We start from the raw sequence: 25,818 nt of genomic DNA, 5'->3' as shown, positions 1-25,818 counted from the left end.
TTTACAACAAAACTATGAATGCCTTCTCAAAAAAGAAAAAAAACAAAACAAAAAATTTATTAATAAAAAATTTTAAAAAGAAAAGAAAAAACGTTGTGTGTTTTAAAGTACAATTTTGACACATGATTGTATTGATACAATATTTATTTGGGTAAGACTTAAGTAAAATTACTTATGTGCATTACATCAGTTTCTTCAATTATGTAAAAACATATAACTATATCGAATATAATTGTCATTGAAAAAGATAATATTGTTTGTACTTGATTGGTCAATACAATCTTGTGTTTGAATTTAATTATAAAACCTAATGTATTACACGTAAGGAATTGGAATTGTATCTAAGTTTTGTTCATCTTAGAATAGTTAAAAAATAAAAATAAAAAAACCCTTGGGACCATGAGTCTACCAAGGGGCAAAGGGTGACAGTGATGTGAAATTACTCAATACATTCATATTTTCTATGTTTCTTTTACATAAAGGTAGATATCTTTGACATAAAGGTAGATCTCACATATAGGTCCCACAGATAAAACTCACATTTATGTGCAATGAAGGTATAATTCACATTTGTGTGCAATGAAGGTAAAATAATTTCTCCATATTGAGAGAGATTTTGCTTGAGAGCCGTTTCTCCTTAGACCCCATCTCAAAGCTCTCTAATTAATTCTGGACTGGACAAGGTCCATTCAAACCACTTTTTATAATAAGAAACTCACCCAAGACAGTGAACCCATAAGGCCACTGGTACAAAAGTTTATTGGGATCATTTCAAATTCATATCCCCATATCCCCTTACTCCTCAGAAACTCACATGTACAAAATTCATGAAACAAAACATAGAAGGTTAACTACAAATTGAGATTGAATATCTTGATAGTTTTGAGCCACTATAATGAAATTAAAGAATGACTTGTTCTATATATCCAGGTGAGATAGTAAACATTTGCAGATCTGATTAAAAAAGATAAGAAAACAGTAAAGCCAATAAAAAAGTAAACCAGGACATTCGAAGTTCACACTTCACACTCCTGAATGGTAGTATGGAATTTTGCTTATTGAAAATGAGCTATTTGCACACAATGAAAGCAACCACTCTCTGCTATGGAGCCTTTCCCTGTGTTTGTTGTGGAGCTGGGAGGCTATACAAGGATTTCAACTGCATGTTTATGAGCTTGCTGTTATGGACAGCCTGTTGAAGTTCCAGGTCATCTGACCACCATTGTTCTAACCCATGAGCCTCAAGAAACTTCTGTTTCCCCTTGGACTTCACAAACAGCTTTGCTGCCACTTGCCCACTTGTAAGACCCACATTCTCCTTGCCAATATTGTTTTCTTCTGTGCCATCAGGGTTAGTGTAAGAGCAACAAATGTAGTCACTATTGTTTACATACAAATGAGGTACCCATTTTCCCAATCCTACACCATAATTCTTCAACTGAGGTACCCAATTCTTCAATCTGAAACCCAAAGTTTTCTCACCCGCATCACTGCTTACCTGAGTTTCACTACTCATAGGAAGCATTGATTTAAATCTCTTCCAAGCAAATCCAGCCTTTTCTCCCATATTTCTTAAGCTCATTGCTAATGAAACAGAGGGTGGATTGAATAAGTGGGTCTCCACATATATTCCTTCTTTGGCTAATGCTTTTCCGACTTGGAGAGCAAACCCAGCTCCTAAGGAATGACCTGCAATACATACATTGTTGCTTCCATACCTATCAGCAACCGATTTCAATGCCTCCAAAGCTACTTTGAACCTGATGGAGCCCTTTAAGCTCTCCCAAGCCAGAAAGCGGAGGTCATCTTCAATATCCCTTCGCGCTGTTGGGCTTTTGAGCAACGTTCCTCTAAGTGTTAAGACAGCCCTTGGAGCACCGCTAGGTCTCATAAGTATCAAGTCAGCCATTGCTGCAGATCTATCCCATTCTAATATTGCACCAAATATGGATCCATCTCTTTCGTCAATCAAGGTTTGTGCTAGCTTGTACTTGAAAGGCACCCACCATTTCGCAGCAAGAGCATTTTCTTCAGTTCTGTTCTCTTGTCTATCAAGTTCAAGCAAGTAAACCGCCTGTACGAAACAGGCAATGACAGTTCTTTTGTAATTTGTGTCCTTCCTGTATACATTACTCAATCATCAGAATGGACATTCATAAAATTATTAATAGTAACACTCAGTTTGTTTCAACAGAAAACATAATATGAATATGTTCTAGAAAACTGATTCATTTTCCTATGTTTGGTTATGACCTTGAAAATGAACCAGAAAACATTTTCAATTATTTGGCTTGCATGGAAAATAATTATTAGTTGTTGTAAAGTTATCCAATCATCTATATAAAACTATAACTTGGCTTATTTGACTTCAAATGTCCATATCTGGTTATCTACCAAATATAAGCATTAACCGCTCTAAAATATATTTGTTAATTTGGTTGTTGAGGAGATGGATATATAGCGAAAAATGGAAGTCTTACAACCACCACTCACAAAGAAAATGTTTCTAAGGTCCAGAAATTTCACCATTTCCTCTCATTTTCCAAGCAACCAGACAGACCAATAAATTAAACTATTATGTCAAACTTGATTAATGCATTTAAAATTCTAAACAAAAACAATGAGAACGTATGTATGTCTGTACTTATTTTTGTATATATTATATTAAAATATATAATAATGTCATATGTCATGAAAGAATATCATCACTTACTAATAGATATAGCCATTAATTAAAGAATCAAAAAAAGCTATCCAATATGTACCCCCAATATCAAAGTTTAAAAGTGACCTAAACTAATTCCAGCTATATTAACAGAAGGTAGCAACCACAAGGGGTAGCACAATTACCAGGAAACCACGCCTCATAAACAAGAGGTCAATAGTTTGAATCTCCACTTCCCCCCCCCCCCCCCCTCCATACCCTTGGGGCCAAAACTTATTTTAAAAAATAAATAAAGAGAAGATGGCATTTTTGAAGTACAGATTGATTCTAATGATGAACCAATTCTATTTAATTTAAAACCTGACATCTATTATTATGATGGTTACGATTCTGTTTCCTAAAATTTGATTCCCCCGCAGATATAAATTTCAAAGAAACATATGGGCAATTTGGAACGAGAATTTTGAATCATTCCTGTATTTGCCAAAATCAGAATCCTCTTTTTTAAAAGTCACTTCAAATAAATCCCAGTGCAAACATTTCTAATTAGCGCCCACAGAATTCAAATTCCTGTCTAGAGACTCTAGCTAGTAGATTAAATTGGGACATTCAATTAATATTAAGCCAATTAAAAACTTAGCCAAAAAAAAAAAACCAATTGGATAAATTACCAAAAATAAACCCCAAATCCAAATCTAGGAATCAATAGTGGATTAGTCAATCTCACTCACAGCATGACATGCAATGAAAGAACCAACCTTTCCATAGCAAAAATTGGTGTGCTTATGCATATATGAGGAAAGTCCTATCAAAACTTGCCAAACATATAGTTTCTCTACTAGCCCTTTTTCACTCAGATCCCAGATATCCAACATACTATTCCCTAATTTAGGAATGTTTTTCCTTTCATAAAACAGAAGACCCAGATACAAATTTGTAATAAATCCTACGTTTTCTACCGAAATACCACCAATTAATGAATCAAAGATAAAACTCCAAAGCCTACACTTCTAAAATTTGGTGACAAAAAACCCATTCTGCTAAAATTTTCAAAATGACCCATTTGAGAATGTCACATTTTTCACCAGATTCCAAGTAAATTAGTGAGCCACATAGCTTAAGGTAGTCAAGAATTTGAAAACCCAGGACCCAAAATAGGAACATGTGGTGAAAAATGATATAGAGAAACGAAAGGGGGGCGAAGAGTACTGTACTGACCAACTTGAATTGATGAGGTCTCTCCAGTTAGGAGAGGCAAGGTTGCGAGGTCCAGAGACATGGAAAGCATAGGGATGATGATACTGATCATGACCCTCTTCTTGCTCCTTCACCACCACCACTTCCGTTGTTATCTCCTCTGCTTCAGGCTTTGCCATAGACCCACCTCTTCCTTGTTCTTGCTCTTCTCCTTTTGGGTTTCTTTGCATGTAAGGGAGAGAAAGAGAAAGAGAGAGAGTGTAAGGTTTCCTTAATGGGGGATAGGGTGGCTTTAGTTTTGTGAAAAGCAAAAGCTTTTAGTATCAGATTCCATGAAAGTGCTTGTGGATTTTAATTGCTCGCTTCTCTCTCTTTGGGTTTTTTTTGAGTAAAATAATGATTTGAAAGGGCTTGGTTTCGAAGGTCTCAACGGTCATATTTCTTTCAGGTTGTCATTTCTCAGTCCAATTGACCAAATTACCCTTCAATGTCACCATTAAAATCGAAGGTATCATGTTCGTTCTGGATTCAGATCCTCTAGAGTTCTTAAGGTACTCTACCAGTAGAGTTCATTAAATCCTAACCACTCTTTAATGATTTAATGGTCTAGATTCTGCCATGTCAGCATTTCATTAATAATATTCTTAAAATAATAAAATAATGTTGTAAACAAAACAATTAAGATGATTGTTAATGAAATGCGTAGCATTAAATCATTAAAGAGTGGTTAGGATTTAATGAACTCTACTTGGTAGAGTACCCTAGGAACTCTAGAGGATCTGAATCCGTTCGTTCCTATTTTTTTTTTCTCCTCTCCAGTAGTAATTATCTTAGAGAAAAAAAAAATATCTTTAAGTATTAGGCTAGGTAAAAAAATAATTTAAGTTATAAATTTAAATTAGAATCAATAATAATTTATTATATATAATTTGTTATGAAAATATTGTGAAAATGTTGTAAAGGTATATACATTTTCTCACTCAGTGTTATGAATGGAATCTATAGTCCTACACAAGTCATATATTATTAGTATATTAGAGGAAAGATGCATATATTTCATGCACAAGATAGATTCACTTACTATAAAAGGAAAAGAAATGTTTATCTCGCTATTACCGTTATGTCAAATTGAGAAATTAAGAAAGTAAAATGATGAAAAATAAGAGGATAGAAAATTTTGAAGAAAGAAAAAATTTTATTTTTCCTTATGTGTGTTTGGTAGGAGGAATAGAAAAGCGTATGGTTAGACAACATAAACGACAAGCTCAATAGTAGCTTGTGCCTTAGCAACTTGCTCACATCTTCTAAATTGATTTCAAACTCGGATAATAACCCTTAGGATAAGCTCATCTTGATTCGATTCAACTCGATCTATGACTTACATCAACTTTATTGGAGATCAATGAAGAAGAAGAGGCCTAGAATGAATGGACGTTAGGAATGGATAGATAAGGGAGAAAATGACATTTTAAACACTAAATTTCCTTTTTCCTTTTGACCGCTCGCAATATGTCATATTAAAATCATGGCGAAATTTGTGACATAAAAGTTGTGGTCATCGAAGAAATTTTTTCAATAAGCTTAATATGCAAAATTTTTCACAGTTTTCTTAGAACGATTAACTCGATTTGTTGTAATTAATGCATAATAAAATTAATATTAATAATAAATTTACGTAATTTTTATTTTTATTTTTTGTTATTAAATTCATATAAAATTGATATTGTTCCTGTCATAATTCATTATTCATTATTCAGCAAGTAAAATTTGGGGGAAAAAAATCTAGATAATATTCTATGATTTTTTGGGGGTCGCAGGCCATAAGTCAATGGAAGGGCAACTTTATTTAATTTGGGTGCTACTAACTTTAGTCTTTTTTTTTTTTTCTTTTTTCTTTTTTTCTGAAAGCCTTATAAACTTATCTAGAATCATATACCTTCTCTTTCCATTATCGAATTTTTTAAAAGAATAAAAATAAAAATAAAAATTTATTCAACCTGGGCATTTCACATTTGATTTGGGAGCGTATGGCCTGGCTTTCTTTCTTTACAGTCAAAGTGTATCCGCCAATCGTAGTCAAACAATAACGTTAAATTATGACATTATTCTAACCGTTCAGTTTTATGGAGTCACTGACCGTTCTCTTTTAAATTTTAAGCAAATTCTTTAACCCAAAATAATTTCAAGCATATTCCTTTGTGTGCTGCCAGCTTACAACCAGTGGCACCCACCCACCTCCAATGGTCCATAGTCCGTACCCCTATCCCTATACGATTTTAATTTTCTCATAAAAATCTTGTTGCACAGTTGCTGTCGCATACATACTACGCATTCATGGAATTGTATTTTGATAATTCTATAATTTTAACTAAAATAGAAAACATACCACCGCGTACTGTTGGTGCAATGGTCACTCTATAAGTATAAATATTTGTAGAGTGTGGGGGACAAAGGTCGGAGTTCAAGTCTCTAAGAGAAAGGTTCATACACATATACACTTAGATTATGCTAGATTAGAAATTCTATCTTATATAAAAAAAATTAAAAAAAAAACGAAAATAGAAAAATGATTTCAATTAATATGATGTGTAATTAAAAGTGGGCATGGGTGAGGTTAGGTCGGGTTGAGAGGTTTTTTCAACTCAACCCAACCCAACTCACTATGGTGGGTTTAAAAAAAAAATCTAACTCAACCCAACTTATTACAGGAGTCCAACCCAACTCATGTGTATTGGGATTGGGTCAGATTGGACAATTTTTTTTTAGTTACCACTATTATTCTTAAATTGAACATTAGAATAACTCCACTACAAATAAGAGTAAATTTATAACTAAATAATTATAAGTATAACACCAAACAAAGACAAACTATACGAGGAGAACTTAGGATTTGGTCTTAGGAAGAGAAACAAAAAAGTAAATAAAAAAATTGTATAATATATTTTTTAAAATTGAAATATATATTAAATATAGATGGGCAGGGTTGGATTAGGCGAATTTGTAAATCTTATAATCCAAACCCAATCCGACTCACTGCTAAAAAAAAATTTATAACCCAACCCAACTCACCAATTCTTAAAAACCAACCCAACCCAACCCGGCAGGTTGGGTTGAATCGAGTCGGTTTAGTGGGTTTACTGCACACCCCTATGTGTAACTACCCCTCCTAAAGAAAATTGGACTTTGTAAAGTATACTTATGGACTTTCTAATAAGATCCGTGTTTATTTTACACGAATTTTTTACGCACATTGTATTTTTAATACTTTTTATAACTACATTGTGTTTTAATAACAGAAATTGTGATTCACGTTTTTAGTTATAAAGTACAGCGTATGGATGGTGTAAAACAAGTTCTTGCCTTTTTGATAATTTAAATTGTCTAATATATTGGTTATTGCTGGAGCAATCAAGGTGAGGTTGCAAGTTCCAACTAGGTTGAAATTTGGGTTTAAGGATCTAATATATTGTAACCAAAAATTAAGAATAAACCGTTCATTTTCCCTAAGCGGTAAGCGCAATTAAATTGAACTATTGAAGCCAAACTTTTTCCTTTCTTTTTTTTTTTTTAATAAAAACTTTTTCCAAAAAAAAAATTGAATCACATGCTACACCAAAGTTAGGGAAAATTTGATATCTAACATAATTTTAGAGACTATTTTGTTAGTAAGCATATTTTTGAAACTATTTAGGAAACTAGCATCTTGAGTCTTTGAAACTCGATTTCGGTGACAAACTAAAGCCTTTAAGACTTGAGTTCTAGTGCTGGTGACTTGAGTTCTAGTGCTGGTGTGGAACAATTTATCCACGTAGATAGAAGAAGAAGTTCACATATACATATACACTTAGATTATGCTAGAGTAGAAATTCTATCTTGTATATAATAAATAAATAAATAAAAAAGAAGAAGAAGCTGGTTCTAAGAAGAAGAATATTTGATCTTGAGAATGCAGGATCGTGAGTCTAAAAAGACTTGAGTTCCACATAGATTTTTTTCTACATTAGATTGTCACCACTTGCAACTCAAGTAGATTCGAGTTCCATCTTTAAACTTGAGTTTTAAAGTCTCGAAATGCTAGTTTGTTAAATAGTTTTGCAAACTTGAATACTAACTAAAATGTTCCAAAAATAATGCTAAATGCCCCAAAAAAACTTGCAGTTACTGACACTAAGAGCATTAGCATTCGAGAATGCAAAAAAAAAAAAAAAAAAAAAACTCTATTTTACATTCTTAAACACCACTTTATCTATTTTACCATCTCGTTTTACAACTCACTCAATATCACAATTTCTATTTTACATACAACTCATTAAAATAATATAAACCATCCCATCAAATAATAATATAAAATAGAAAAGTGAGAGAGAGAAAGAGAAAAATTGAATAAAATATATTATTTTAATTTACAAACTCATGAATAGTAAGTTTTAAATATAAGAACTTAGAGCACTAGCATTGGGGGTGTAACACCCCCCTAGTTGCTATTTTACAACCTAAGCCACTCACTCCATCTCGGTTTGTAAACTTAAAAAAATTTGCAACTTATAAATAGTAAGGTTGCATATATGCAACCTTAGAGCACTAGCATCAAGGGTTGTATAAAAGTTACTATTATACAACCTAAAAAGTTACAATACATCAAACATTCTAGTTTTTACTTTTCCATACAACACAATAAAATAATATTAGTCAACATGATAAAATAATATAACTACACCACAAAATATTATAAAATCATGCTTTACTAGCAACAAGAAGAGAGAGATGAGTGAATAAAATAATGTCTTTTAAGTTTACATTCAAGTGAATAGTAGGTTGCAAATTAAGCAACTACCTGTAGCAAGGTTGTATATTTTTTTAGATATTCAACCCGGATGTGGCATGTTTTAGGGCACAAATGATGTAAAATAGCCACTTGGGGGTTTTACACCCTTTATTTTAATATGTGATTGTGTGTGTGAAGAGAAAAAATAGGAAAAATAAAAACTGAGATGTAGAATGAGTTATAAAATGAGTTGGTAAAATAGATCAAGTAGTGTTTGAAGATGCAAAAAATGTTTTTTTTTTTTACATTTGTGGATGCTAATGCTCTTTTACTATTCACAAAATGTAAAATAATTTAGGTATGCATTCCGGATGAAGCTCTTTTTAGATGGTTAGTGGCTATTTTAGCAACTCTGAGGATTTTACACCCGAAATGCTAATGCTAATGCTCATTTTGGCCATTCCACAAAACATATCTTTTGGCGATTTCATATAAGTATAGAATTCTACACACATCAAAGAAACGAGAGACATGTCAAAATCCGACACCATCCTTAAACTGTTGCAAGGCTGCAACAGTCTCCAAAGGCTTCAGAAAATCCATGCACACGTCATCACCAACGGTCTTCAACACCACCCCGCCATTTCCACCAAACTCGTCCACTTCTGCGCTGTCTCGGTTTCTGGCTCCTTGTCCTACGCACAGCTTCTCTTCCATCACATTGATAATCCTCAAACACAAGCTTGGAATTCCATTATCAGAGGCTTTGCCAATAGCCCATCTCCTCTCCAATCCATTCTTTATTACAATGACATGTTTTCTTCTTTGGTTTCTCGCCCTGACACCTTTACTTTCTCGTTTGTGCTCAAGGCCTGCGAGCGAGTTAAGGCTGAGAACAAGTGTAGAGAGGTTCATGGGACTATAATACGATGTGGGTATGAGAGGGATGTTGTTGTTTGTACTAATCTTGTGAGGTCCTACGTGGGAAATGGATTTATTGGGGTTGCGAAGAAGGTGTTTGATGATATGTCTGAGAGGGACTTGGTTTCTTGGAATTCAATGATTTCTTGCTACTCTCAAGCTGGTTTTCACTACGAGGCGTTGAAGGTGTATGATGAGATGAAGAATGAGAATGTGGGTCTTGATGGGTTTACTCTTGTTGGATTGCTTTCGTCTTGCGCTCATGTGGGCGCGTTGAATGTTGGGGTTAATCTGCATAGGATTGCTTGTGAAGAGGGGTTTGTGAAGAATGTTTATGTTGGAAATGCACTTATAGATATGTATGCAAAATGTGGTTGCTTGGATGATGCTTTTTGTGTCTTTGATAGTATGCAGAAGCGGGATGTTTTTACTTGGAACTCGATGATTGTTGGGTATGGAGTGCATGGTCATGGGGATGGAGCAATCTCTTTCTTTAGGCAGATGTTGATGGCAGGAGTTCAACCAAATTCCATCACATTCCTTGGTTTGTTGTGTGGATGCAGTCACCAAGGCTTGGTTGAGGAGGGTGTTGAGTATTTCCACATGATGAATACGGAGTTCAATTTGAAGCCTGGAATTAAGCATTATGGCTGCATGGTGGATTTGTTTGGACGAGCTGGGAAGCTTGAAAAGGCACTTGATATGATAAGGACTTCTCCCTCACAAGATGATCCAGTCCTATGGCGCACTTTGCTTGGGTCTTGCAAGATTCACAAGAATGTGAAAATAGGGGAAATTGCCATGAGGAATCTGGTTCAGCTTGGGGCATCAAATGCAGGGGACTATATTCTGCTTGCTGCGATATATGCTGGAGCCAAAGATACAGATGGTATTTCAAAGATGAGAAAAATGATCAAAAGCCAGGGAATAAAGACAACCCCGGGATGGAGCTGGATTGAAGTTGGTGATCAAATTCATAAATTTGTTGTGGATGACAAGTCACATCCTGATTTTGTTGAAATTTATCACAAACTGAGAGAAGTAATCAGTCAGGCTGCTTTGCTTGGTTATGTGCCAGAGGAGTCTTTAATCTCTGTGGCTGGATTGATTACAGAAGAGTGCCTAGAAACCTCCACATCATATCATAGTGAGAAGTTGGCCATTGCTTTTGGGTTGGCAAGAACTCCAAAAGGAACATCCATACGAATTGTTAAGAACTTAAGAGTTTGTAAAGATTGCCATTCATTTACAAAATATGTTTCGAAAGCATTTAATAGAGAAATAATTGTTAGGGACAGAGTTCGGTTCCATCACTTCAAAGGCGGAGTTTGTTCTTGCAAAGACTACTGGTGATGACTGATGATAGTCAATTAAATTTCCCCAAGAAGCATCCGACGATTATCTAGCACCAACACTTTAGGCTTTGGAGACCATGCTATCATCAGTTGGTTGGTTTTGACAGAGATTTTCTTATCAAACCTTATGGTCAGTTTTGCCCCCACAGTTTTGATATTATATTAAAGGGATTGTTGCCTTCTGCTGCATTTTATTTAACCCAGGTTGATGGTGGCATGTGTAAATCTTGTCTTTTAAAAAATTTGTAATTTATATTTGCTATAGAGAAGGTTATTTACAGAGGCTTTCTGGGCTGTTTATCACAAATTTTAAAATGAAATTCGAATGAGTTATAATAAATGCTTCTAAGAACTTGGCAATGTTTCTTAAATGAATAATATACAAATAAAGACTGGATTTATGATTCTTGATTTTTATGGCTTGAATGCATGGAGCCAGCTCGTTATGCTAATGAAAGCATTTTTTTTCCTTTCAGCTTGTGTAACATGCGTGAGATACAGGGGGCCTGGAATTCACCCTTTCCCATATCCTTGGGGATCTCTCATAGTGCATTGGCTCTAAGTTTATTAGAATTCCTTAAAGCAAGGGAAAAATTGCTTTCTTCCTTTTGCTGGTAATGGTTCCTTTCATGTGATAAAGAAGAGAAGTTTATTCCAATGGATAGGCTCATGGGATGATGCATGGGTGCAAAAAGATAAACAGAAGAGCTTAATTCTATTTTTCGTATCTAATTGTACTTTCACTGCCTTCATTTGACAACTAACCTTATGAATTGAATGTTTAGGTATATTTCTTTACTTGCTGTGTCAGTTGGATGCTACTTCCAAGGAATTCTGTTCATTTGGTTCAATCCCTCTGGCCGTGACTGCAATCCCAATGTCTCCTTCATTGTCATGGCTCTGACACTTGTTTCATTTGCAGTTATCGCATTGCATCCAGCTGTAAGCATGACATTGTTGAGACCCTAAAAGACATATAAACTGACCAAGGCAAAACCTTCTCTGGGGCTAATTCCTGTGTTCAAAGCATTTTGACATCAGAAGCATTGGTCCAATAGCAGCCATATCTACATTCTACAAATGCACCTCCCTCCCCTCTGTAAGTCTCTTTATCATACTTTTATTTGTTCACTCTCATGTGCATATCTTAGTTAGATATTTCCTCCCCCCTCCCCCCCCCCCCCCTTTTATTTCCCAATTTAGGCACAATTGATGGTTCTCTCACTCTCTCTCCAAAAAAAATAAAAGATCATTTTACTGTGTGTGAAATTTTATTTTATTTTTGGATAAGAAACTTTGTATGCATTTCTATTGATGATACAAAGCTATTTTGATCATCTTCTAATGCCTTCAGAAATTTAAATTTTTCAATGCATAGATAGAAGACAATGCATCAATTGAAGTGAATATCACCAAGGTTAGGATTTAATTTCTTATTAGTGAAATTTTGTCACGTTCAAAACTGGAAGTGACTGCTTTTTGTGTATACTGAATTATTGAGTCTTTTGACTCTAAGATACCTGACAAGTTTTCTCTTAATCTTCCAACCTTCTCTTTCCAAACCAAATTCTCTCTGATGCCCCATTCAATCACCTGTCATCATTATGGCATCTCGGGTGTTGAAGTCAGGATTGCGAAGTCCCGTTATGGAAAATCTGGTTTTGAATTAATATATTTCCTTTCACATGCATTAGTGAGATATAGTCCATGGAATGAATCAGAGCCCTATTTTTACATGTTTGCCGAACAGGCGCTTGTCAGGAAAATTTATCCTAAGAGAATACCATGAGTGTATTTTAGTTTGATTTCTGATAAGCAGTTTGAGAATTCCAACAATTCTATCTGTGAAATGTCGACACCTGCACATGCCTTTTCCAATAATACTGTTGGCACATGCCTAAACTGTTCAAGGACACTTTTTGCGCATGCACAAAAACCATTCAAGGAATTTCTGATAGAAGTTCTTAAAAGCCCAGAGAACACCTTCATAGCAATGACAAACAAATAAGGTGAGATATGATCACCCTGTCTTAACCCTTTAGCACCCTTAAAACAAAATCCACCAGACTACCAATTATGGCAATAGAAAACCTGGGAGTAGAATGCATTCCCAAACCCAACTAACAAACCTATCAGGAATCCCAATAACAGTTGAACAGTGAAATACAAAACTCTAGCCAACTGAGTCATAGGCCTTCATCAAGTCAACTTTTATAGAGCATCTGACTTGACCCACTTCCCTGGGATAATTCTTGATACACTCCTGAGCTAAGAGAACATTCTCAGCTATGTTCCTACCTGGAACAAAAGCTGTTTGAATGTTGCTCACAAATTCCTCAAGACATCCCTCCAATCTATTCACTGGAATTTGTGTCATGCATTTATAAACTATATTGCAACATGTAATAGGCCTAAACTCAGACGTATCTAAAAAGATTGTGGAGCTTTGGGTAAGAATTTCTTTACTCATCAAAGGGGTATAGGAGTGGAGTAGCTTCTTATGGTGGACAAAGAATTACTTTAGAGCCACTTGGAACTTGCAGCATATAAAGCTTGTTATTTGGCCTGTATTGCGACTTAAAGGACATTTTTGGGCTTTTTCTGGTCATGAAAATATTAATCTCTTGCACTGTTATTAATGTGAGAACCTGACTTTACAGATTTGATGATGCTACCTGTTATTTTTTTTTTTTTCTTGACGTTATGGGAGAAGTTGGACCTTGGTGCAATACTTAGTGTCCTTGATGTGTCTCAGGTTCAAGTTCAAGATTCGACCTTTTTAAAATTGGGGGTACACTACCCATCAAAGACCTCCTAGACTGAACTGAGAGCATCGTACATGGGGTTTGACCTTTTTTCTTTATTATACAGGAGAAACAAATGGTAGAAAATTTCTTAAAGGGTAGGATTTTTTTGGGTTCTTAAAATCCTTGGGGCTGGTAAAAGATTCTTAAACTAGGCCTCCCATCAGATATGAAGTTGACTCAGGAAGTAATATATTTCTTCAGCATGATTGTTGGCACCCAGATATTGTGCTGTATAATAAATATGGTCATAGGGCTGTTTATGATGCAGCTAGTAAACCAGATTCCAAGCTTTCTAGTCTGTTGAGAGATGGCAATTGGGTTTGGAACCTTGCTCGTTCCGATGATCTGGTTGCAATTCAGAGTAAACTCAGCTTGGTAAGATTGGTTGAAGAGGACAGACTACTTTGGATTCCATCTAAGTCTGTTCAGTTGACGACCTCAGAAACCTGGAATTACATTAGAAAGAGTTCTCTAGAGGTTGCTGGTGGAAATTGTTGTGGTTCCCCGAAACCATTCCTAAGCATTCCTTTATAGGTTGGTTAACTATTTCGAACAGGCTGCCAACTAAGGATAGAGTGCCTAAGTGGGGGGGTTTAAAGGTGATGTGCTTTGTGTTTTAGGTAGGAGACAGCTTGAAAGTAGGGAGCATCTTTTATTTGAATGCTTTTTTGCTAGAAGAATCTGGTTGTGCATCATGATATTTTTGTTGTATCTGATTCTTTGATCTGTACTGAACGTCCTTTGTGGCAATATTGCTCATTTATCTAAAAAAGAAATGAATGATAGTAAAGGTCTTCTCAATCACCTTGTGTCAAGATTAGGTTTGGATATAAGCTTGCCAACTGACAAAGGTAGTAGAATCAAGGTTCAATTCTTCATCCAGTTGGGAACAGTAGGTGAATGTTACTTAATACGATGCTACATGCAACTTCTATTCAAAAATTATAAATTTCCATGATTGCTAATACAACGTTTAAATTTTTTGACAATTTGTTGCACCTAGAGCATGTTAACCCCATTGACTTCTTGTTTATTTAATATTGCTTCGCCAATTGGATGGGGACATTTAATTCTGGGGTGTTTTTTGTTTTGTTTTGTTTTGTTTTTTTTTTTTTTAATTTTATAAAATACGGATGATTTTAATTTTAATTTTTATGGACAGTGGCAAATGAAAATTTGATAATAATTTCATTCTCTGGCGATTTATGATTGACTGGATCAATGCTCTTCTTCTTCATTTTCATATATTTCAATTTTATTTTCTTTTTCTGGGTCGCTCAAGCATTAGTCTTTGCCTAGCTTGTCGACATTGGATATTGGGTTCGAAGTAATGACCAACCAGTTAGGGTGTCCCAATTCCCAAACTGATTATTATATTTTATTTATTCATTTATGGAATAAGGTCCCAAGCAATAAGAGAATCGTAACTAGTATCATGGTAATTTGGCTATTTTTTATTCATAATAATAATAAATAAATAAATAATTCCATAGATCAACGTGTGATGCATAAATTTTTCTAATGAAGAATAAAGTAGCAAAAATAAAAAATAAAAAGGATTATTTCCCACTTTTAATCTCTACTTCTCTAGGATAGTTTTTTTTATTTTTTATTTAGAATACTAAGTATTTTAACATATATATGTTTTTTAGATACACAACATAAACTAAAAAAAAAAAATTCAATTTTTATTAGCCAAGTTTGTCCCAACAACGATAGTAAATAGAATATTTCATTTTTTTCCCCCATTTCTTACAATTTTTAATACATCATGTTTTCGTCTTTTTCATATTTTGGCTTGTGAAATTAGAAAAAGGTAGCCAGATAAAAGAGAGAGAGAGAGAGAAAAAAGAAGAAGAAGAGAATCTCAGTAGGAAAATCAGAATTAGACACGTGGACAAGTCTGTTGGCTTGTGTAATAAATATGTGGACGAGCTCTTTTTTGGTCCAAATAAAAAAAATGAGGTGGGTATTGAATATTAATACAACACCTTTTTTGTAAACTGAAAGAAACCGACTAAAATTAACGAAAATGGGAAGCAAATCCTTAAACTTAAACTGCATAGAAATTTCACTAAGGACTCCAATTCCATGGCCTTGAATTTCATTGCTGCTTCTCTTCACCCAAAGCCTTCTACTACTACTACTAGGCCACTATCTTTGTTCCCAAAACACAAGCACTTCCTCAAGCTCCACTCTTCTTATTCTTTCAGAACATTTGGTCAGGCAGAGGGAGCTGAAGGAAGAGTTAGAGAAGAGGATCCTCCTGTTTCTCTCTCTGGTATGCAACTCCACAAATTGTTTTTAACAGCATCTTCTTCTTGAACTTCACTCTCATACTTCACCACTGTGATTATATTAACAGTAGAATATTAGACATATAAGTTGCTTTGTAGAATCATTTTAGCAAAAAAAAAAAAAAAGAAAAAGCTCAGTTGAATAATATATGCTCTAACACATTCTGTGTCCTAGAAGGTTTTGATAAGAATTTACATTTTATTCAGTGGGTTTTGTCAGAATCTCACCACACACGCACGCACACACGCACACACACACATATATATATATAGAGAGAGAGAGAGAGAGAGAGAGAGATTTTGGTCTACTAGCTATAAAGTTTATAGTTAAGAAATATACTATGCTCTTCTCGTTTGTTTTTCCTTGCATCAACTAGCAACAATTTGTGGCCATGAGATTAAAAAGGGAAAAGGGGAAAAAAAGTAAGGAAAAAAAGGGTAAGAATATTTACCAAAAAAAAAAGAGAAAAAGGTAAGAATAACTATAAGATGAGAAATGACAAAGGTGTTACACATGGAGAAAAAGTGTATGAGTTGGGGAATTAATATAAAATAATGGGTTGTGTAGGGACTGGATTTAGATCCCAATCCTAGAGGAAGAAGGATTGAGGCTCAAAGAGCCCAATGCAATAAAATTTCTAGAGAGTGGGTTGAAGGCTAGGCTTTAATGGATCAAACAAAGATTGTAGTTTGCCCAAATGAAAAGAGAAACCAGAATATAACTGTTTTGCATGAAGTAAATCGTCCTCGGCACAATCTGAGGAGCATCAATCTTATATATATATATATATATATATATATATATATATATATATATATCTTCCTATTTTTTTCTGAATATGGTTACAAGTACAGTTCTTAAAATTACCGTCGTTCCTTCTTTTCCTCTCCTTTCTTCTCCTTCCTTCGTAAGGGGCTTCTTTCTTCATATATATCTCCCCCTTTTATCTCCATCATCCACATGTAGATCAAGTTGTTGGCCTTATTCCCTGTCCCAGCAGCACCTTCCTGAAGTCTTTAGAAGTAGTTGTAAGGCTGCCTACCACTGCTCAGGTATCACCTTCACATTAATGCGGCTAAAGAGTTAACTACAAAACATTCAATGTAGTGATAGCAGCTTTTTCCTAGAAGATATTTCACAACTTCCCCTCATTTTATGCTTTCATGACATTTATCCTTATCAGTAGAACCTTTTGGAATGTTGCCCTTGAGGGCAGACCAATCCTCCTCACCTCTGCTTTGATTAGCTGAGGAGGCACTCCTCCTCGGACTGTCTCCCATAACTCTTGTAACTATAATTTGTTCGTGGTGTTCTATCTCGTACGTCTTCCCTATTGTCTACCTGTCCTTGGACCACTAAGTGTCCTTGGACAAGGCCCACAGCCCCAACATTCTCCCCTGGGCCTTTATCCCTACAGGTTGTATAAATGCATAAGTTTTATTGAGAAACCAGGGTTTTTATTTATTTATTAATATTTTGGGCAAAAATTATTTCAAGGAGGCCAAAGTAAGAGTGATAAGAAAAGTTTTTAAAATTTATAAAGCATTTGAATAATATTCTATCTTGACAATTACAAGACAAAAAAAGCTACAAGTTGCTTTAACTTATGTATATATATTGTACAAATGTGAAATTAATAAATATTGTCTTATTTATTTATGCCATGAGCCTTGTAGTTCAACTTATACTTCTTCGTGTTTCCAAAGGAGATGTCTAGGGTAAAATTCCCCTCCCTCAACTATCAAATTATTAAAAATAAATAACTAAATAAATACTTTATTAATTTGTGTTGTTCACTAAGTATTAATCCATCATCAATTTACATAAAATATCAGAAAATTCAATCGAATCGAATATGCTTGTACAAATTTTATTAAGGACCATTCTTGCTTTATGAGGGAAATTAAAGTTCATTTTTTGTTTCAAAAGCAATTGAAGTACTTCCAATATGCCCAAAAAATATATCCCATAATGATTACCTTGCAATTTACATGCAAAAGGACTCTCATTTGGTTGGTTGATTCAGAAACTCTAAATGCTGCTTCTAGCTGTATATGGTGAATATATGCTTTTATGATTTTCAACTAACAGATATCATGTAATTTTTTTTTATTAAATATTTTTATGTAAATTATCATTGTGTGAGATTCTGGGAATTCAACTAGAGATTGCAACTTCTTAACATATACAGTAAGATCATTAATTGCTTGTTCTCTTTGTCATTCTGTTACCACAGTTTTTAAAATTCCTGTCCATTCTGAAGGTTGTAGACTCTAGCTTGAAAGTTATTATGTTTGGTTATGCAAGATACTCCCTTTACACCTCTAAATTTTGAATTGAAATTTTTTTTAATTTTGATGCTGATGTGCTTATGATGTTTAATTTTAAAGGATCCTTGTCTTCTGCGCGGTCACAGCTGGATCTGTTGGAACAACTCACTTCCACTAGCTCAGCAGTTGATGGTATGTGAATTCATCCAACATAGAAACAAGCATACAAGATGCTTCTCACTAAGCAGAAAGAACATAAAGAAAATTGGGTAAATTTTTTTAAGAAAAGGTACTTCAATTCAATTTAAGATTTATTTATGGTCTTATGTCATCACCAGGTTATGAAAGTGATGGCAGCTCCCAGAGACTTACAATCCGTGACCAGCTAGCACGATTAGTTGGAGACAGAGATGATGATTTCAGCATTCCATTGGGTAAAGATTTAAAGAAGTTTAGTGCCAAATTCTTAACCATTTCACAGAAGAGAAATATCAGAAGACAAGCTTACTTGGATGAAGTGTCTCAAAGGAATGATTCAGTTTTCTTTGCGACTATTGGAGCTTTTGTAATTCTTCCACCTTTTATAATATTAGGTATTGCTATAATAACTGGTTATGTACAGCTTTTTCCATGACATATATGACTTTAGATTACTATACTGAAATTACAATTTCTTGCACTAAATTCGGAGTTGTGATGCTCTAACTAATCAGCAACTTTCAAATTCTTTTCTTAAAAAAAAAAAAAGATGATCTATTATTGATTTTTAAGCTTTTATCTGTCGAGTCCATTGCACTGGGTGTCAAGGCATTGGCTTAAGTTGTTTAAAATGAATTCTTCAAAGATGTCGATCAAGTTAATTAAAGAGATATTATTGTTGCATCCTTATTAACAGCTCAGACATGATTTTATTCTTACATAGCATTTGTACTGACAGAATCACAGCACAAGATCAAATAGGGTATTACTTCTGCAAATTATAAGCAACCTTTATTCCAATAATTTAGTAAGTAGCTATAGAACAGAAATACTCATTTTACTGTTTTTGAGCAAGATTTCATTTTTCTCTGTGGTCAGATTGAACTGACATTTGCATCATTTACCACAAGTAGGTATAAAAAAGAGTTGTCTTCCTTTTCTTCCCGGACGTTTCCTGTAAGAAGTTTATATATAATAATGAAATTATCTTTAGGTGCCAAGCAACTTTTGCAGCAATAACCATAACCCCGTCCCCATGTACTAGATATCCAAAATGATGAAATTGTTGATTTTGCATATAGTAGATATTTGATTTTTTTTCATTCAAACTAGCACTCATCAAGTTATTTTCAACAACTTATTATGGATGAAATTTAAAATCATCATCATAGTCTGTAGATAAGAAAAGTTGAAAATCATGTGTATATATAATTTTGAATGATTGTGTATAAAATGAGGGATGAACTCCTTTCAAATGCTGCATAAAACACAATTGAATTTTTTATATCCATGGATGTTGGAATGTTCATTTAACATTCTCCAGAAGTAGGCTTAGAACTGGATTTTGTCTTGCATATTTATTCACAAATATTCAAACTACAGGAATTGAAACTAACCAAGGAATTCAGTGGCTTGATGAGGCTATAATGAGCAACGTAGCAAATTCTGACTTAAGTACATTGTTTTTATAATTTTCATATGAGAAGTTTCCCTAGAGCTTAAAATTCTTAACACAAATTATTATTTATCCATTAAATGATAATATTGATAATTTTAATAGGAATGGGAGGCTCTCGGTAGCCCCACAATCCACTTTAGAGAGAGTATTGAAATATTGAGATAGGCTTGAATTCAAGGGGTTTGGTTCACTCCAAACAAAATAGTATTCTATTGTGGTATGTGTTGCATTTGAAATCATTCTATTTTGTCCTCAAATCATTTCAATTTGAAGTTTGATGAAACCAGGAAAAAAAGATCCTTTCCCAACATTTTAGATTTGGTTACATGAATCCTGTCTCACCAATTTCTTCATCTGGAGTTAGATCTTCCATTAATTTTTTCATCATTTTGGGATAGATGTTCTGTTAAACTTTCATTACTCTGGGTTAGATGTACTATTAAATTCCATCATGTGGGGCTAGATATGCTATTAACTGTTAAGTCATAGACTATCATACCATCATTGACATCTCAACTCATCTTCTTTTTTCAGACCATCCAATGTCCTTTCACTACATCCAACTTTTTTGACTAAATCTCCCATGTATAATGTTCTCATTCCTCAACTTCATCTACTTTCATTGACTGTCATTAAGATGGAATTATTGAGCTACATTTGCCTGCACTAGTTCTATTTTCTTAATTTTTAAAGTAATGTAACATTCTTACTTTTGCTTTTTTCCTTTGTTATCTTCTAAATTTTATTCAAAGCCATTGCTTAGGTGAATTTAACAATTCGATTTGTTAGCAAATTCAATGCTATAATTAATACATAATTTTGCCAACTAAGTTATCATAACAATAATTCAAACTCCAGACCATGGAAAGCAAAAATGGATTGATTTGGATGATTACAGTGTTCAGATTTATCCCTTGACTTTCACATCACAACTGTTTTCGTCATATGACTACTTTAATGAACCTGGTCTGAGGATCTGCCTCCTACGATGCAAAGCTGAAATATTTTTCTTGATTTTGTTGTAGATGATTTAAGGAAAAATATTTTAACTTGTACTAAAAGTGGTTCTCACTTTTATCTGCCTCCTTTAATTGCGTATTCCTATCCCAAGGCACTGCTTTAACGTATGGGATATCCAAAAACCGTGTGCCCATTCTTTGGGTTGGGGGGGTCTTGACAATTTGGCTTTGGAAGCCAGCACATATCATATTCATCACGGCAATGTTTTCCATGTCATATGAACCTATTAATAGTTAATTAGAAATACTTCCAAACTTCACCATCACTTTCTATCCACTCTAAATGCTTTAATTTTCTCTGATTTTCTTATTTAAAGTGGTCTTCCAAAGTGCTTCTGTTTGTGTGATTGACAATGAATCGTTTTAATTGTTAAAACCATTTGAATTTCAGGCTAGGAAGTGAGTGTGCATCATAGTGACATTGAAAAGAGAGAGACTTACACCATATATTGTTTCAAATGCAGTTAGGAACTTGGGATATTTAGTGTTTTAAAGAATGAGGAGAATAGAAAGAACTTTGGAGATTAATATTATATGGATTGAGTACTAGTTCAAGATTCTAAGCTTTCTTTTCTTCTACTGTATCTTCATCTTAACTAAGCATGGCCTAAGGCATATATTTGTTTGAAGTAGAAATACAGAAACAGGATTCCATTTTCTGCCAAAACACAACATCAGGATTATACAAAGGTTTGTTTATCCCAAGGATTATGAGTTTATGACTCCAGCTAATGGAAATATTTTATTTGGAAGCTCATGAGTTGTCTGCTCTTCATGAAATGATATAACTTCAGGTTGCATCTTTGTACTGTCATATTTTGCAAATATATTATCTGTAGCCCAAATAGGATCCCAAAAGTTATAGTCACTACATATCCAATTTGCCAGCTCCCAAAAGCCATATATTTTCAAAATATTATAAACAATAAACATCTGTAATTTATATGATAGGAAGTCTCCATCCCAACATTTGATGCTGTATGTGCTCTTTACTAATAAACACCAATCCATTCTATGGGAGAATATCCATAGAGAAAATGAGATGAAAAGGATAAATTTACTGTTAGTAAAATTAACATTGGCTGATTTTCATCCTCAACAAGTCAGGATCTTCAATTCCTTTTGCTTGTCGCTTGGAGAAATCTCTTGGTCATTAGGCATTATTGGTTCATTGCCCAAAACCACTCCCTGCTTTTGTATATGCAGCCATTTGTCTTGAAACAGGTAGACGAAGGCAAGGAAAGACATCTCAGCAGTGAAAATGATAGTCCAAAACCTTATACCTCTTGATGTCTTTTCATGGTAGGCTTGTAAACCTGTGTATATGTTTAGAACTCCTAGTAAGCATACTGCAGTTCCAAGTAGCCAATGCATAAAAAACCATACACTTCTTCCTTTAGACCCCCTGCAGAGAGCAAAAAAGTTGTGGTGAACATGCACAACTGATATACATAACCATGTTGATGTAACAATATTAAATGGTTATACCTCTGTGGCCTGATAAAACCAACCAGGGCTTGCAACCATATGATACCATATAGGGCTACCCCTATCCTTTGGTGATAATTATTGAAGGAGTTGTTGAAGTTTTTGATGGACATCACTGCTCCTGCTGTGGCAATAAGTACGGCAAGTATCTGTTAACATAAAATACTTATCAAATCTATGAAGAAAGAAAATATAGAATTCATTTGGAAAATAATTACATTAATGATGGGTACAATATCTTCACTTGTATGTATTATTTCTCTCTTTGTGACTTGAGTTTGGGCCAATGCCATACCTAACATCATAATTGTGTTTTACCCACATGCTCACTTCCAAATAAGATTTGGGAAATGGTGGGTTAAATAATCTACTGGAATATTGTATTCTATGCCTTTTCTTGCTCTTAAAGTATCCATCATATTCCTTAATGACCTTGAGGGATATTGAAGTTTACTAGGTGTATATCCGATTATTAAGAAACTGTGGGTTAGATTAATTATTGCAAATCAGGAATCTTTTTTAATTTAATATACGTTTCACCATCATTAGAAGTCATAGAGTAGGGCATCTGCCTTTAGTAAACAAAGTTCAAAGCTTTATTGTTATCTGTTTGTCACACTGTTGAGATATTATTGTTTTTCAATTGAAAGAGGAAGTAAAAAAGACTATTAAAACAAACTATCATTGTTTAATCTAAATTTTTGGGAAAACATGGTAAAGTTATAGGAGAAAAAGAAAAAGAAAAAAAAAAAAACTTGCCTGCAAAGTTGCATGAGCATAGAAAAGAATTTTGAGCCTTCTTCCACATTCCACTCTATTTGACATTCTGATAACAAGTATTCCTACAGGCATCAAGAACCCCATTGAAGCCCAGAGGAGAAATCCATGGAGTGTAATCTCAAACATCAGTTTCGAACTCAGCTGTTAACATAACTAAAAATCAGTTGGCTTCATTAGGAAATCCTTAGGAACAGTGGTATACAAAAGAAATAGATAATATATATATATATATATATATATATTTTTTTTTTTTTTTTTGAGAATAAGAAACAGATAATATGCTAGAACAAGAAAATGGCAGAAGTATTTCCAAGAGATCAGAATGGAAGGAATAAAAGAAAAACCTTGTGATTGTTGTCTTTCTTGCTTGCATGACTAGTAGTTTTTGATTGTTCTTGAGACGAGCTGACAAGCGGTAGAACAAGGATAAAAAGACTTGCATGAATGGTGAAAAAAACCAATCTCCGCAGAACTTGCATTCTTTCTTTTCTGAAAAAGATAAGCAATGGCCACTCCTTCAAAGACCCAGAAAGCCTTTTATGCTGTCGAAGCTTCAAAATTGCAGTTTGAGAAAATAAGGTTTAGCACATCACAGTGATGTGAAAAACCGTGAAACCAGCGCAAGGACCACAAGTAAATTAATACAATAAGGTTAAGGTACTTGACATCATCAAAAAACAGCTACAGCCTCTTGATTATCTCTTTCTCACTCACTCTCTAGGTGAATTATAAGCATAAGTCAGCTTGAACAATGTGTCTTATGAAAACCAATGATACTATTCGAAGGAGGCAAATCAAAAGTCTAAGTTCAAGATACCATGATAGTGTTTTGGTGTAAAGAAAGCCAAAGTGAGAACTTTTAAATAAAGAAGTGCGGGTGCTGCATGGAGGTTGATGGTTTTGAGTAAGAGATTAAAGAAAGTGAAGATTTCAACCATATGTGGGGTTCACTTATGACAGCCTTTTTGGGATGATGGAGGAGAATGTGAAATTTCAGAGCAAAAAGGATGCCATATTTCAAAGGAGGGAGAAAAAGACTATAGAGTATGGAGTGGACCCTGGTAGGTTGTAATAGCAAACATTATCTTTTGCCCCACAGTCCCACTACTGGGTGTTTACTATAACAGTATGCTTGAACATTATTGATTTGTTACCATGGTAATGCTGATGCTATAAATATAAGGCAGCGTTGAATCCAGTGGAGAAGGGGCCAGGATTTTGGTTAATACAAGGGAGAAGAAATTGTGATCTTTGCTCAAAGCAACTCAATGATAACTAGAGCGCTCTTAAATAAAAGAGTTGCAAACATTTTTTTTTAGTCTATTAAATAAGAGTCCGAATTTGGTAAGAATAGAGGATAAAACTCATGTTTTACACTATTTAATAAAATATTGTCACATCAATTTTTTACTTAAAATTTAATACATTCTACCACACCTAATAATATCTTAATAAACTCTTAATTTAGTTAGATTTTCATATGGGTATTAGAATTAATTGGGAGTGGTTGTGCTTATTTTTTTAATATGTGATAAGATGATGTGGTATACTAGGATTGAAGGGTGTAAAAAACTTGAGTTTTACATCACATCCTTATAAAATTTAATCTCATTAAATAAAGCTATGAAAGTACTAAGCAAAGTAGGTATGTTATTTATCAATTGATAAGGTTTTTTTTTTTAAAGATAATGTATCAATTAATAAGTTGAAAAAAGTTTGGGGGGGGGGGGGGGGGATTTTTTTAATTTGGCTAAGTTTTGTTGAGATTAGAAGGAAAAAGAGGCCAGTTTTTGGATGCATGTGATCAATAAGGTGAAAATTTTACCAAATTCAAACAGATCTGGAGTTAATTTATTGATATGACTTTTACGTAAGTTGGGTTTGGGAAAAACAAGAATCGTCACTTCTTGTCTTCAAGTTAAGAATGAAGACTAGAGCTCAAACAAATTACATGCTCATGTTCAAACAAAGTGGTCAAATTCACGTGAACCAAAAAGAATCCAAAATTTCTGATTTCTTATTAATAAAAACTTATACGGTGCTCTAAATTTCTAGTGGCTTGTAAAGAAATCATATTGTGGTGTTTAATGGGCGACTGACAACTACTTAGGAATAAGGTTATTGCATCAAATTCGGCAAAAAAAAAAAAAAGAGAGGTTATTGCATCAAATAGTCATGGGGTTGCAGGTTCAGACAGAAAAGAAGGTTTGTTTAATCCAGAATATTTTATGCACTCGCTTGGTTAACCCATTAATCCAAAGCTAACATCTTTCAAATTAGAGAGATCATAATGTACACCTAATTTTCTTTACCAAAAATTCTCTAACATTAGATCTAGTCAAGTGAACATCACCAAGAGCCTTAACTTAGTAGCATTATTTACTCTCTTTTATAAGGAGAACTAAGGCTCAAGTCCCATTATTTCATTTGTATAACTATTGAATAAAAAAATTATAATTGTTTAAAATAGTGTTTCATTTAGGGTTTGTTTGGACATTGTTTATTGCTGAAAACTGAAAATACTGTAGTGAAATAATTTTTAAGTGTGTGAATAGTGCCGTGGAAATCAATTTTAAAGTTAGATTTGTTGAAATCC

The 25,818-nt window shown here is 34.0% G+C and overlaps 4 protein-coding genes across 8 annotated transcripts; 2 read left to right on the top strand and 2 right to left on the bottom strand.

The window, feature by feature from the left end:
• Positions 1-521: 521 nt before the first annotated feature.
• On the bottom strand, positions 522-4,242 carry LOC142641750 (GDSL esterase/lipase At4g10955-like). Its single transcript, XM_075816235.1, has 2 exons — positions 3,884-4,242; positions 522-2,120 (listed from the first exon to the last, which is right to left on the bottom strand). The coding sequence occupies exons 1-2, from the start codon at positions 4,090-4,092 to the stop codon at positions 1,103-1,105; spliced, it is 1,227 nt and encodes a 408-aa protein (XP_075672350.1). The 5' UTR covers positions 4,093-4,242; the 3' UTR covers positions 522-1,102.
• A 4,850-nt stretch (positions 4,243-9,092) lies between these two features.
• Positions 9,093-18,682, top strand: LOC142638259 (pentatricopeptide repeat-containing protein At3g56550). Of its 4 annotated transcripts, none has more exons than XM_075812281.1 (5): positions 9,093-11,033; positions 11,380-11,517; positions 11,826-12,002; positions 18,399-18,470; positions 18,617-18,682. In XM_075812281.1, the coding sequence occupies exon 1, from the start codon at positions 9,159-9,161 to the stop codon at positions 10,899-10,901; it is 1,743 nt and encodes a 580-aa protein (XP_075668396.1). In that variant the 5' UTR covers positions 9,093-9,158; the 3' UTR covers positions 10,902-11,033; positions 11,380-11,517; positions 11,826-12,002; positions 18,399-18,470; positions 18,617-18,682. The 4 variants fall into 4 exon arrangements, with proteins under 4 accessions (XP_075668396.1, XP_075668393.1, XP_075668394.1 ...); XM_075812278.1 differs by having other exon boundaries at positions 11,689-12,002; XM_075812279.1 differs by having other exon boundaries at positions 11,380-11,688.
• LOC142638261 (uncharacterized) lies at positions 15,697-19,045 on the top strand. The gene is made up of 3 exons (XM_075812282.1): positions 15,697-15,991; positions 18,399-18,470; positions 18,617-19,045. Exons 1-3 carry the CDS (start codon positions 15,802-15,804, stop codon positions 18,910-18,912), a joined length of 558 nt encoding a protein of 185 aa, XP_075668397.1. The 5' UTR covers positions 15,697-15,801; the 3' UTR covers positions 18,913-19,045.
• A 2,789-nt stretch (positions 19,046-21,834) lies between these two features.
• LOC142639011 (cytochrome b561 domain-containing protein At2g30890-like) lies at positions 21,835-24,353 on the bottom strand. Of its 2 annotated transcripts, none has more exons than XM_075813098.1 (4): positions 23,567-24,353; positions 23,202-23,363; positions 22,443-22,591; positions 21,835-22,359 (listed from the first exon to the last, which is right to left on the bottom strand). In XM_075813098.1, the coding sequence occupies exons 1-4, from the start codon at positions 23,699-23,701 to the stop codon at positions 22,050-22,052; spliced, it is 756 nt and encodes a 251-aa protein (XP_075669213.1). In that variant the 5' UTR covers positions 23,702-24,353; the 3' UTR covers positions 21,835-22,049. The 2 variants fall into 2 exon arrangements, with proteins under 2 accessions (XP_075669213.1, XP_075669214.1); XM_075813099.1 differs by having other exon boundaries at positions 23,202-23,375; positions 23,567-23,697.
• Between the last annotated feature and the right edge of the window lie 1,465 nt (positions 24,354-25,818).

The sequence above is a fragment of the Castanea sativa genome, chromosome 6 (genome assembly GCF_040712315.1).
Source record: "Castanea sativa cultivar Marrone di Chiusa Pesio chromosome 6, ASM4071231v1".
Classification (NCBI taxonomy): domain Eukaryota; kingdom Viridiplantae; phylum Streptophyta; class Magnoliopsida; order Fagales; family Fagaceae; genus Castanea; species Castanea sativa.
The sequence above is the reverse complement of the archived record's forward strand: the minus strand, read 5'-3'. Positions and strand labels throughout refer to the sequence as shown.

Bases quoted from the DNA above. Each gene is read 5' to 3' on its own strand.
- LOC142641750 (XM_075816235.1), bottom strand. From the start codon at position 4,092: ATGCAAAGAAACCCAAAAGGAGAAGAGCAAGAACAAGGAAGAGGTGGG. The intron at 2,121-3,883 runs GTCAGTACAGTA...TAATGTATACAG, and splicing joins GACCTCATCAATTCAAGTTG to GAAGGACACAAATTACAAAA.
- LOC142638259 (XM_075812281.1), top strand. From the start codon at position 9,159: ATGTCAAAATCCGACACCATCCTTAAACTGTTGCAAGGCTGCAACAGT.
- LOC142638261 (XM_075812282.1), top strand. From the start codon at position 15,802: ATGGCCTTGAATTTCATTGCTGCTTCTCTTCACCCAAAGCCTTCTACT. The intron at 15,992-18,398 runs GTATGCAACTCC...TTAATTTTAAAG, and splicing joins TCCTCCTGTTTCTCTCTCTG to GATCCTTGTCTTCTGCGCGG. The intron at 18,471-18,616 runs GTATGTGAATTC...TGTCATCACCAG, and splicing joins CACTAGCTCAGCAGTTGATG to GTTATGAAAGTGATGGCAGC.
- LOC142639011 (XM_075813098.1), bottom strand. From the start codon at position 23,701: ATGCAAGTTCTGCGGAGATTGGTTTTTTTCACCATTCATGCAAGTCTT. The intron at 23,364-23,566 runs GTTTTTCTTTTA...TTATGTTAACAG, and splicing joins AGAAAGACAACAATCACAAG to CTGAGTTCGAAACTGATGTT. The intron at 22,360-22,442 runs GTATAACCATTT...TGCTCTCTGCAG, and splicing joins GGTTTTATCAGGCCACAGAG to GGGGTCTAAAGGAAGAAGTG.